Source organism: Zalophus californianus, chromosome 4 (genome assembly GCF_009762305.2).
Source record: "Zalophus californianus isolate mZalCal1 chromosome 4, mZalCal1.pri.v2, whole genome shotgun sequence".
In the NCBI taxonomy this organism is placed as follows: domain Eukaryota; kingdom Metazoa; phylum Chordata; class Mammalia; order Carnivora; family Otariidae; genus Zalophus; species Zalophus californianus.
The window spans coordinates 51,329,565-51,341,877 of NC_045598.1; the positions used below are offsets into that span (position 1 = coordinate 51,329,565).

The 12,313-nt window shown below is 40.9% G+C and overlaps 1 protein-coding gene across 1 annotated transcript; it reads right to left on the reverse strand.

Moving 5' to 3' along the window:
• Positions 1–10,946: 10,946 nt before the first annotated feature.
• LOC113910912 (actin-related protein 2/3 complex subunit 3-like) lies at positions 10,947–11,483 on the reverse strand. Its single transcript, XM_035727327.1, has one exon. It carries the CDS (start codon positions 11,481–11,483, stop codon positions 10,947–10,949), a length of 537 nt encoding a protein of 178 aa, XP_035583220.1.
• Between the last annotated feature and the right edge of the window lie 830 nt (positions 11,484–12,313).

Below are 12,313 nucleotides of genomic sequence, written 5' to 3' on the forward strand. Positions count from 1 at the left end.
TCTGACAGTCCTACAGCTGTTCTCCTAATTGTCCATTAAGTGTTCTATTGATTCTCTGATTCAAAGTACATGTCTTTCAGCTCAAGCTATCGTGTGAAGTGGCAGACACATTCCTTGTAGAATGACAGAGCTGCTTGAAACCTAAAAATGTGGTCTGCCAGTTTCAATTGAGGATCCTGCTTTCAAAGGAGAAGGCTTGGTTAAAGGCGCTTTGTAATAGCTGGTTAGGTTTTATTTTCTAAACTTTTAGCATCAATCAATTAAAGCAGCAGCAGCATGAAGAGTTTTAATTCCTGGTTAAGCATGTACAGATTGCACCTGGCTGATTCAGGGCAGGGCAAGGGGATCAGTATTGCTAATGGAAGATCAGCCTTGTTTAGCTGTATGCAGATTTTTTTTCCCTGTGCACCTGACATGCACAAAGTCATTTTCATTTGACTTGCAAGTTCACTTTTAACATTTTTTAAAAAATTGAGATCATCTGCAATTCCAGATTATGCCAGTCAGAAGCCTGTTTAAAATCATCCCTCCTTAATCTGGAAAGTGAAAGATAAGATGCATATCTGTTGCGAGGACCATAAATCTTCAGAGAAACAAATAACCATAGATAAAACTGTAAAAGTTATTTAGTTCTCCACTGGAAGAGGTTTATTAATCTAAAATTTCCAGTCCACTGTGTCATGATTTGGTTAGCACTCTGTATCTCATTTTTGCAATTGTACCTCAAGCAAAGAGCAGCTGATTGCTTCAGAGTTTGAACTTTACCAGTTGTGTAGTTCAGTTGTAATCTAAGTGTAAGGAATAAAATGAAAGCTGCTATTAAAAAAAAAAAAAGTCCAAAACTTTTTTTTAGGTCGTTTTAGGTCGCCCCAAATGGTATTTGCTTTCTTGTCTTAATGAAATGACACATCTGACCGTTTTTGCCATTTAGGTTTAGCTCTTGGTAATATTCTGTAATATAGTGTTTTAATAGTCTTATTATGTAGTAAACTTTCAGCTATAAATGAAATGAACAAATAATGTTTGTTGCCTCCTGTGTATCGGTTTAGTTAGGTGCTACCCTGATGGCCCTAAGCACGGTTGAGATTCTCTAGTGTGATTTTAGTTATTAAATAAGTATTGAAATTCATCTAGATTTTCAAAGGGAAATAAAACATACACATGTGAATGTGTTTAATGTATTAAATATACATATTTAAATGTATAAAAATGAAAAATATGTATTACATTAAGGAAAACATGTTAAGGGAAGGATGAATTAAAAACTGCTGTTTCCCACAATTAGCTGTTTGTTTGTTTTTTTTAATGTCTCCTCTGTATTTCTCACAATAGCCCCTTTTGAAGAACAGTCTCTTTTCTTTTCCTCTCATTATTGTTGGGTAAAGGAGCATGGCCATTAAACTAGTGTTCCTTTTGTCAGAAGCAAGTGATTTGTATCCTGATGCTCTGTCTGAAGACTCTTTCTGCTCTGACCCTCCCAGTCTATAAGCCTCCATGGTGTAGCTTCCTAAGTAGGAAGTGAGTTGCCTGCGGTAAGAGCTGCTCAAACAGGGAGACAGAACTGGTGTACTTCTAATTTTTTTCAGTGTAACAGATTTGGGATTTGGAAGCATTAGGAGCATAATCTGTTTGTTTTTAAAATTATTTGTTTTGAAATAACGTAAAATACATGAGTGAATGAAACATATGGTATTACTACCATAATATGTGGTATTATCTAATCTGAAGTTAGGGATTTACATTTTTCAGAATATGGAAGCTTCAACCAAAATGTCCTCTTACCAAAGGATGATAAATCCTCCCTATCTGCTTTTTCTTGGGAAACAGGTGAAAAATCCATTTCTAACATAGTAATACAGTATATATTGATACCTGCAAAACATTATGTGAATCTACTTAGACGCCAGCACTTTCAATTACACTGTTAGCCAGTTTTTTAAAAAGATTTTTAGAAGCTTTCAACTGTAGACTTTTGTCTTGTTGAATGAACTTCAGCTACACTAAATTTTAAGTAAATTTGTGATGACTGAGCAATATACATTGGCTGAGCTAGAATCCAATAACCCACAGGACAAATTAATTTTCAACAAAAAGGGCAGAAACCTCAAGTGCCATGAGTATATGGAGTCTCATTCTATCTCTCTGGAGCCATTTTTGCAAATCACTACAGCTATTCATAATCTAAATCAGTCTCCTTTAGCAGCAGAAAGATCTTTTTTCATGACAAAACAGAAGATGACATTCATTAGTGCCTAACTTGCATAAGCTACCTTAAATTTATTGGTGCTCTTCTACTTATCTGAGTAAGAATTCCTTTGTCTACGGCTATAGGAAAATTCCAGTTGTACTACTTAAAAATATAAATTGTCACTTTTATCAGAACTTTTGGCAGTTTACTTTATTTTAGAAGTAAAACTGGTGGTTAAGGTTTTAAGACTTCCAATGGGCGTTGTTTCAATCATATTTAATAGGTGCCTAGGATAGTAATAGGATTATGTATAAGCTTCTCTCCTGCAAAAAAAAAAAAAAAAAAAAAAATCCACAGTTCCATCCATGTACTGCTAGGGAGGTTTGTGGGGAAACCAGCCTCTGTGGTGGTAGATACAGTTAAATGCATCATAGTTCCTGCCAACTGTGGACAGACTTAAAACTGCCTAGCCTGTTTGCTATCATATTAAAGGGCTATGTGTGATTTTAAAAAGGGCAAAATGCTTATAAGACATCATTTTGAAATGTTCCATAAGCTGTTTTAAGCCTTTCTACCCAAAAAAGCGCCAAGCAAGTGGGAAACTTAGTCTTATGTTCAAAATCTTCTGATTAGAACCCTTCTTTTTTTAAATTAATTAATTAATTAATTTGACAGAGAGAGACACAGTAAGAGAGGGAAGACAAGCAGGGGGAGTGGGAGAGGGAGAAGCAGGCTTCCTGCGGAGGAGAGAGCCCAATGTGGGGCCCGATGTGGGGCTCGATGTGGGGCTCGATGTGGGGCTCGATGTGGGGCTCGATGTGGGGCTCGATGTGGGGCTCGATCCCAGGACCCTGGGATCATGACCTGAGCCGAAGGCAGACGCTTAACGACTGAGCCACCCAGGCGGCCCTGATTAGAACCCTTCTTTTGTTGGTCAAATGTTCTTTTCAGTTTATAAGAACCAGCCTTGGATCCATCCGAAAAAACTAAGCTGTTGCTATGTCATTAGGGCTGTGTTTTTTTGTTTTTTGTTCCCTCCTACCATCACTCATGCTGGTTAAAAAGAAATAAAGAAAAACTGAATATACATAAATTTTGCAGTGATGGTTTTTATTAGTTTTTGTTTTTTGTTTTTTCCCCGACAATCAGATGCTTGGCCTAGTGAGACAGTTAGAATTATCCCGCAAGAGCTATTTTGGCAGGGCAAAATGGCACCGTGGTGCATGCATCTGTGTAGAGCCGGAGGAGAATGTGGATGTGACCTTGACTGAACCCGACTTGGCTATGGGTTGATAGCCAGATCTTGAAAGAATCTTTCACTAAAGCTTCTTTTTTCTGTGTCTACATAGCATCTCTAATGCCTGAATTCACATTTTTATCTGTGGCTAGTTATCATTTATCATAGGTGACAACACTGAGGCGAGCCTTGGATATGACCTGGAATGAAGGGAGCATTGAATAGTAGCACAGTGGTATGTCCTATGAATGGGAAGAAGTCTTATACTCTGATTACAACAAAAACAAATATTTTCACTGTGGGAATTGTGGGGAAATCTGGGACTTAAGGGAGATGAAAAAAGAGAGCTACAGATACTTTCTAATTATATATTTGCATGGGGATTTCAGAGTATTGATCAGCAATACTCCTCAGATGTAACCAGGCTTGACAAAGATTGCCAAGTGATCAAAACACCAAGTTAGTGGGTCAATATGTAGGATGCAAGTTAAAAGTGACCATCCACAATTACATTAAGTATAAAGTTTATTATAAATTTCTCATTACCTCCAAAAATGTAGATACAGTAAATCAATGTGGGCAGAACCGAGTTTGGCCATTAGATCTAAATAAAGGGCAGATGCTAGGACATGATTACCTGAGGAATAAATTTACTGGGTGAGGTCTTGGAAGTTTAAATCACAACTGACACATAGAGATTTTTAACCAGTATTAGCTGCCCAAAGCCTTGTAGATTACTCACTAGGTAATGTTCCCTGAAAAGGTAGAGCTGATTTTTAAAATATTAAAAACTCAGTCAAAATTTCTTTTCCCCAGATTTATTCAAAGATATCCCTGAATGGGGGGTCCTGTTCTTGCTAATGCTTTATTCAGGTTTGGTCTCCATCTGACTGGTTCCAGAATATGGTCTACCCCATTTTTATAAAGAGCAGCTATTTACTCTCCAAAATATAGACATTAGTTTACAAATCTGAGGTGTTGAGGATGCTATCACCTTGTAAAGATGTGGGCACAGTAAACTATCTCTCTCCTCAGCACTAAAAAAGAAAATAACATGTCTTTTGAACAGGAAAGAGGTACTACTAATACCTTGGCAATAGAACACATACTATAATTATTTTTTCAGGAGATTAACTACCACACTGAATCTGTATACAAGGTATTTGTTCAGGGCAAAAAATTTAGCCCATGTCCACAAAACATAGTTGTCCTGGTAAAACTGACTGGTTCATGTCAAGGAATGCATTTGCACCCCTGGTGTCAATCACTGTGATCTAACCAGTTGAGCTAAGTAGGCTAGTCATGGTTATTAATTAAGCACCCATAAATTCTCCATAGAGATGGGCTTTTAAAGTCAATCAATGCCTTTTACTGACTTGGAACAAAAAACTCTACAGGAGATTAAGTCAAGGAGTAGGATCAGAAATAGAGCTACAGCACAATAGGATAGAAGTAACATTCTAGGGTTTTCTTTTCTTTGCCATGTAGTCAAATTTCCCATAAAATGTCTCTCCTCTGTTTTCCCTATTTCCCCAGGCAGGGAGTGCTCCAGAACTACACAGCCTAGGTTCAAATGCCAACTCTGTCATTCTCTTGTTTTGTGACCTTGTGCAAGTTACTAAATGTTCCTGTGCCTTAGTTTCCTTCTTTAGGGAATAACAGTAATCCCTATCGTTAGAGAGGGTTGTTGTGGGTCTTAAATGAATCAATAGTATTGGTGTTCGCTTACTTCTCTTGTGTCCATGTTGTCAAATGCAATGATCAATTCTTAGTTTTCTTTTTATTTGATCAGCACAATTCAGCACAATTTATCACCTTCTCTTCCTGAACCACTCTTCTCTTGGCTTGCAAGATTCTTTGCTGTCCTGGCTTTTCTCTCCCGTCACTGCTCCTCCTAAAGTTCTCCTCATCTCTCTAATCCGTAAATGCTGGAATGCCCTAGAGCTTAGTCCTTAGTCTTTTTCTTTTTCTCTTCAGTGTTTAGACTCCTTAATGATTTCCTCCAGGTTCATGACTTCATAAGTATCTATATGATGGCTACTCCTCAATTTATAACTCCAGCTTAAATCTCCCCCACTCCCAACTAACTGTTTTACATCTCTAGTTGGTTATCTAGTAGGTATCTCAAATTGAACACAAAGTTAAACCCCTGATCTCTCCTCCCCACACCCACCCCCAAAAGCTGCCTCTTCCATAGTTTTCTGTCTCAGGAAATGGCAATTCTATCCATTGAGTTGCTCAGGCCAAAAACTTTGAAGTCATCTCGGACTCCCCCCCACCCCTTGCCTTGTATCAATTTCATCAACAAATCCTGCCATCTCTACTTAAATATATATCTTGAAACCAATCTCTCAATACCCTGCTGCTACCATCCTGTTCCAAGCCTGTCATTTCCCACTTGGATTATTGGAACAGTTTCTGTACTTTAGTCTGTGCCCTCCTACAGTCTACTCTCAACATACCAAACAAAGTGATCTGTTAATAATCTGTCATAACCCTCCAATAGTGTCCCACATCCCTCAGTGTAGAAACCAAAGTCTTCATACTGGTTCACAAGGCCCTTGGTTAGTCCGCTGACCTCCTCTCCACCTGTGTGCACTGCTCACTCTTCCTCAGCCACCTGGCCTCTTGTTCCACAAATATGACAGACAGGCTCCTGCCTTAGGTCTCTGTACTTGCTTTGCTCTCTGTCTGGAATTTTATTCCTCAAGATATTCTTATGGCTTGTTTCCTAGCCCTTTCAGGTATTTGCTTACATATCACCTCCTCACTGATGTCTTCTCTGATAACCTCACTGAAAACTGCCACACACCCCCCATACCCCTAGCATCTAACACCCCCCCATACCCCTAGCATCCTTTCTATTCTGTTTTACATTTCCCCATAGCACTTATCACCATCTGTTGTTATGTATGTTTTGTTTGCTGTGTCTTCCCCTACGGAATGTAAACTCCTAAAGAGCGGGGCTTTTGTGTGTTTTGTTTCCTGTTGGATTCCTAGCACCTAGAATGGTGCTGATTATATATTAGACCTCAATAAATATTTGCTGAATGAGTGAACCAAATGCTTAGAGTGGGTCATAGCACATAATGAGAACTCAATAAATGTAAACTATTATTTGATCCCAATTATAAAGTTGTCATTGTGCATATAGGATAAGTCTACGTAGTCTCCTTATGCATATTAATAACCCTATAACTCTATAAAGTAAAGCTCTTCTATTATTTCACTTTAGCTTCAAAATTTCCCTTTTGGGGGTGCCTGGGTGGCTCAGTTGTTAAGCGTCTGCCTTCAGCTCAGGTCATGATCCCAGGGTCCTGGGATCGAGCCCCGCATCGGGCTCCCTGCTCCACGGGAAGCCTGCTTCTCCCTCTCCCACTCCCCCTGCTTGTGTTCCCTCTCTTGTTGTCTCTCTCTCTGTCAAATAAATAAATAAAATCTTTAAAAAAAAATTTCCCTTTTGGATTACTGCAGTACTTAGCACCATGTTTTTTTTTAAGATTTTATTTATTTGAGAGAAAAAAACTGAGCGTGAGAGAGCACATACAAGCAGAGGAAGCAGGGGGCAGAGGGAGAGGGAGAAGTAGACTCCCTTGCTGAGCAGGGAGCCTGACCTGCGGCTAGACCTCAGGACCCCAGGATCATGACCTGAGCTGAACACAGACACTTCACTGACTGAGCCACCCAGGCATCCAAGCACCAGGCTTTGTACACCCTCAGTAAATGTTTGTTGAGTAAGATTCATGGTTCAGTTTCTGAATTCAAAATCTCCCTTTCAGAAAGCCAAGACTAGAAACCCAAGGTTCTTCAGGACCAGCTCTCTGATTAAAGCTTTTCAGAACAAAAACAAGGGTGGTAGAAATTTATAGTTAAAATTTCCCCTTCTTCCATTCTAAGTCTTTGTTCTTGGCCTTGGATCTTTTTTATTTAACTTAATATTACTTAATATTACTAGGCAATTTTAAAAGTTTTTCATTTTTCACTGTAGAACTTGGTGTTCATGTGTACTATAATACAAAGTTCAGTATCACAGCAAATGATAGGTATGTCCACAAAGTTACCTTTGTCAGATCAGTTCAACAAATAGAGATCTGCTACGTGCTAAATAGTGTGCTAAGTGCTGGGAATTTGTAGATGAATATTACTTGGTTCTACCTTTGAGGAGCCCAAGAACAATGGAGAACACAGATATGTAAATAATGCATCAGTACAATGTAGCAAATGCTGTAATACAACCATGTACAAAGCTAGAGACATAGCAAATAGGAAGGAATGATTAACTTTGGGAGATCGTGTGAGATGGGGAAAAGGTTAAAGGAAGGCTTCCTAAAAGGTTATGCACAAGCAAAGCTTTTATGTATGAAAAAGAATAAATAGGAGTTATTTTGGTAAGTAAGGTGGGGGTTGGAAAGGGTGAGGCATTTCAGATGGAGGGAGCAGCATATGCAAAGGCAGAGAGATGCGTAACAGTATAGTGTATAAAGAAAATTACAAATAGTGTGGCATTATTGAAGCACAAAGTGTGTGTGTGTAGGGTATGGTGGTATGTGTGGGAAGTCACAGAACATGAGGCTGCAGGGCTTTCCATGCAACATTAAGAGCTGGTACTATCCCACATGGTCAGTGGGGAGTTATTCAAAACAGAAAACTACTCTGCCTGCTCTGTAGAGGGTATATTGAAGAAGGTAAGAGTGGAGGTAAGGCATTTACTTAGGAGGCTGTTGAAAAAGTCTGGGTGTAAGATGTCGATGGCCTGAACCAAGGCAGGGTTCCTGGAGACATGGAAGAAGAGAGGGACTTTGAGATCTTTTTTTTTTTTTTTTAAGATTTATTTATTTGACAGAGACACAGAGAGAGAAGGAACACAAGCAGGGGGAGTGGGAGAGGGAGAAGCAGGCTTCCTACCGAGCAGGGAACCCAATGTGGGGCTGGATCCCAGGACTCTGGGATCATGACCTGAGCTGAAGGAAGATGCTTAATGACTGAGCCACCCAGGTGCCCCGGGACTTTGAGATATTCTTAAGACAAAACTAATTTGATTGATTGCATTTAGGGGGCACCAGGTAGGCAAATACATATTTGCTTCATAAAAGTACATTTCCTGTTCCCAGATTGTAAATGAGTTGGAGCCTCATTATTTGCTGAGAAGGCATTCTGAGAGCAGTAGCTATGGCAGGACTCTATACCCCATAGGCCCATGGTAGAGTATGGTCCCTTTGGAGTTTTACCTCCGGAACCGAATGGTTGGTTTCTAAGGCAAAAATCTCCAACCTAGTCTCTAAGAGCTAGAGGGAGTCTCAGAGGTCATTTAGTCCAAGCTTCTACCTAATGCAGAAACCATTTCTATATGGACATTCCCAGCCAGAATATCATCCAGCCTCAACATGAAAGCCACTTCCAGTCTGGGGATTTTGCCACTCCTGAAACCAGATCCTTCTACCTCTGAACAGCTCTATGATATCCTATAAGGGCCACACAAGTGTGACTCTTTTTCAAGAAGTCTTCCTCAGGAATTAAAGATGACTTTCAGATCTTCCCAAGTTTCCTCAGTTCCTGCTGCCCCTAGTGGGACTTGGTGTCTGCACCCCTTATCATCTTGGTCATGCTCCTGTGGACAAGCATGAAATACCAGTGTTTCTCTTAGGAGGCAATACCAACAACCGAACATAATACTGCACATGTGGTTTAGCCACAATGCCCAATGGTCTGGACATGTGTTTTCATCAATGTAGCCTGAGGTTCTTAGTTTTTTGTAGCAGCCAAATCAATGGCACCTGCTGAGTTTCTGGTCACCAAAACCCCCCAAACTAAATCTCTCTCATCCTGTCACATCTTACTCTGTCAGTCCTATCCACCTCAGTTGATTTTTTTAAAGATTTTATTTATTTGAGAGAGAGAGACAGAGAGAGGGAGCATGCACAAGCAGGGGGAGGGGCAGAGGGAGAGAGAGAAGCAGACTTCTCACTGAGCAGGGAGCCTGATATGGGGATTAATCCCAGGACCCCAGGATCATAACCTGAGCTGAAGGCAGACGCTTAACTGACTAAGCCACTCTGGCACCCCTCCATTTCAGTTGATTTTGAGAATCTATGTGCGGGATTTTATATATATTCTTATTAAATTTCACCTTCTTGGGTTTTCCCAGAGTTGGTCTGTGATGAAAGTTAACTGATCCAAGACTCAAAATGATATTAACCATGCTTTTAGTTTTGTGTCATATCTTTGTCTTGATCTTTTCCTAATCCTAGAGGAGCTTAGGAACTTAGAACAAACTTGACTGTTTGTTCTGCTGCAGCAGCCGATGTGGCCCCACACTCCACTGCCCCTTAGCCTCTGCTGTTGCTGCCACAGCCCTGTTGTCACCCCTGATGACAGGGCTGACTCAGATGTCTTTGGGGTTTGCCACTCCTCTGCCCATTGCTCACTCCCACACTGTTGTTGACATTGTTATCATTCATTTTCCTTCCAATCATCCTAGTACTTCCTGTGCTCCAGCAGGCCCTGTTCTCAGATGGGGAAGCCCTCTGCCCCTAAGCACTGCAGTTATTTAATTATACACCACAGAGGAAGGCTTACCGTGTGTGTGTGTGTGTGTGTGTGTGTGTATGAATATACCCCCTTGTGTTGCAGACCCTATTTCTCTCACCCTATCTTTAGGGTTTTACAGCCTCCCTAACTCTCCACAGGATTCCTTCAAGGCTGGGACAAAATACAATGTAAGTTGTAAGCAATGGTCATGAGCTCTACCAAGGGGTTGGGGTATAGTCAGTACTCAGTGCCCAGACTGTAACACCCCAAATCTTCACTTCCCACCAGCCTTCCACCAGTGTCCCTGGCTTGAACTGGTTACCCTTCATTAGCTACCCGAGGTGAGTTCCACCCCATCCCCCATTCTCTCCTTTTAGAGCACTGCATCAGGAGTTGAAGAACATCCCTTGACCCCTACCCTTAGCTAAGAGTCTTTATCCTGGAAGTGAAAATTACTTCTAGCTGTATGCTCTCTCTTTGGAGTGTTTGCCTCTTCACTCAAACAGAGTTTATACAGGTGACTGTAGTATGAATTCTGAGGCAGGTTCACAGAATGCTCACTGTTCCCATCTATGATACTCAACACATCTCTTTACTAAATGTGTATGCCTCATCCAGCCTAAGAAGCTCACATTTGGAGTTTATTCTTTTCAGATCTGGCCCTAGTCACGTTAGCAGTTATGACTTAACCTCTCTTAGCATAGCTTCCCTCCTCTATAAAATGAGAATACCTTTTCCTTCCTTAATGTTTTTTTTTTGAATGTTAGAAATTTCTTCATTCTTACTTATTTTTATTAAGCACCAGCTTAATACTGCAGAAAATTTCAAATCACCCATTCTTCCCTCCCCCCCCCAAATTCTTGATAAAGAGCTCTTCAAGTGAAGACACACTCTTCTCTCTTCTGTATAAAACTTTATCAAATAAAGGCAAATAACTGTGTACATCTTGCTGTAAAATGCTGCCCACGGCTGTGGTGTCTGCTCAGGCTCCTTTCACTGTCCAGGTCCTGAAAGACTCTTGTTCATGAACTGTCTCTTCACAAAGCAAGTCCACCACTTGCTAGGTTTATCATTCTGAGGGTCAAAAACTTTCTCACAAAGTCTCGGTCCAGCCTCTTGTCTCAGCTGCTGTAAGTAGGCCCTCATCACCTCATCTTCCTGTTTGTTTGCAGGTTTGGCATAAATTGCATTAAGTGGAAAACCAGGCTCTCCAGGAATGGGAAAATTAGTGATTCCCAGGGTATATATTTCTTTTTCACCTTGGCTTTTGGAATTGCACTTTTGGAGCTTCTTTAGACACTCAGAAATATAGAGAATTATATATATCAAGGTTCTATCAGCTTCATTCTTAATCTCATAGTTTTTGAAGAAGACATTGGCCTTAAAGTAATAGATGGCTTCATCCACAATATCTGTATCTTTTGTCTCTCTAGGGGCAGGTTCTTTGAACTGACTTCTGATAGGCAACAGTGCCATGTTTCCAATGAGTTTGGTGTCAGGGTCCATGAGAGAAGAGTGGTAAGCCAGCATCTTGGCGGCGCTGGTGTTTCAAGCCAGAAGAGGCGGTTGGGGTTCGAGCGCGGTGCTTCCGGTCCTGAGGCTCCGGCGGGGTAGGCGGAAGGGGTTAATGTTTTTTTTTAAGGATCCAATGAATACTATATGTAAAATCACTTAACAGGTTCTAACAAACTGTGCAAGTATTATTTACTAGAATCATCCATGGTCCAATTCAGCTGTAAGAGTCTAAATCAGGCTGCTGGAAAATATGTGACCAACGGAAGGAATAAAGTTAGCCCCTTGGGGGCTACAAGACTGTCACAGGGTCAGAATCACCAAATTTTGGAGTAGGATGAGGCCTAAGAGATCATTTGGTCCAACCCCCTCATTTTGCTGATGAGAAATCAGACCAGAGAGGAGTCAGAGACTTGCCTTGAGATTTGCTTGGGTCAGAGGATCTGAAGAGAAGTAGCAATCCCAAAGCTACAGAAGGCGAGATGCTGGCCAGCAATCTGAAAATGTGTCCCGCCTCTCCCCAGGTCAGGGATCTTTCTGTCAGGTAGATGGATTTTTTAACCTTTTTCCTTACTTTTGAGAGCAAAGTCAGGCTTCCTCAGGCTCACAGGCTCCTTGAAGACTCACCTATGTCCTTTTGTCAAATGGGTTTCCCAAGCGAACAGAACTATGTTGTTGTTTGTTGCTCAGTTGCTCTGCTGTGCTGGGAATGAAGGCTCCACTCTTGATCTGCCAGGGACTCCAGGGCCAAGTCTCTGATATATAGTGCAGGGACTGCAGGGCATCTGAGTTGTAACAAGAACAAGATGAGCTTGTGGCCTCGGGCTTGTAACCTGCTCCTCAACCCA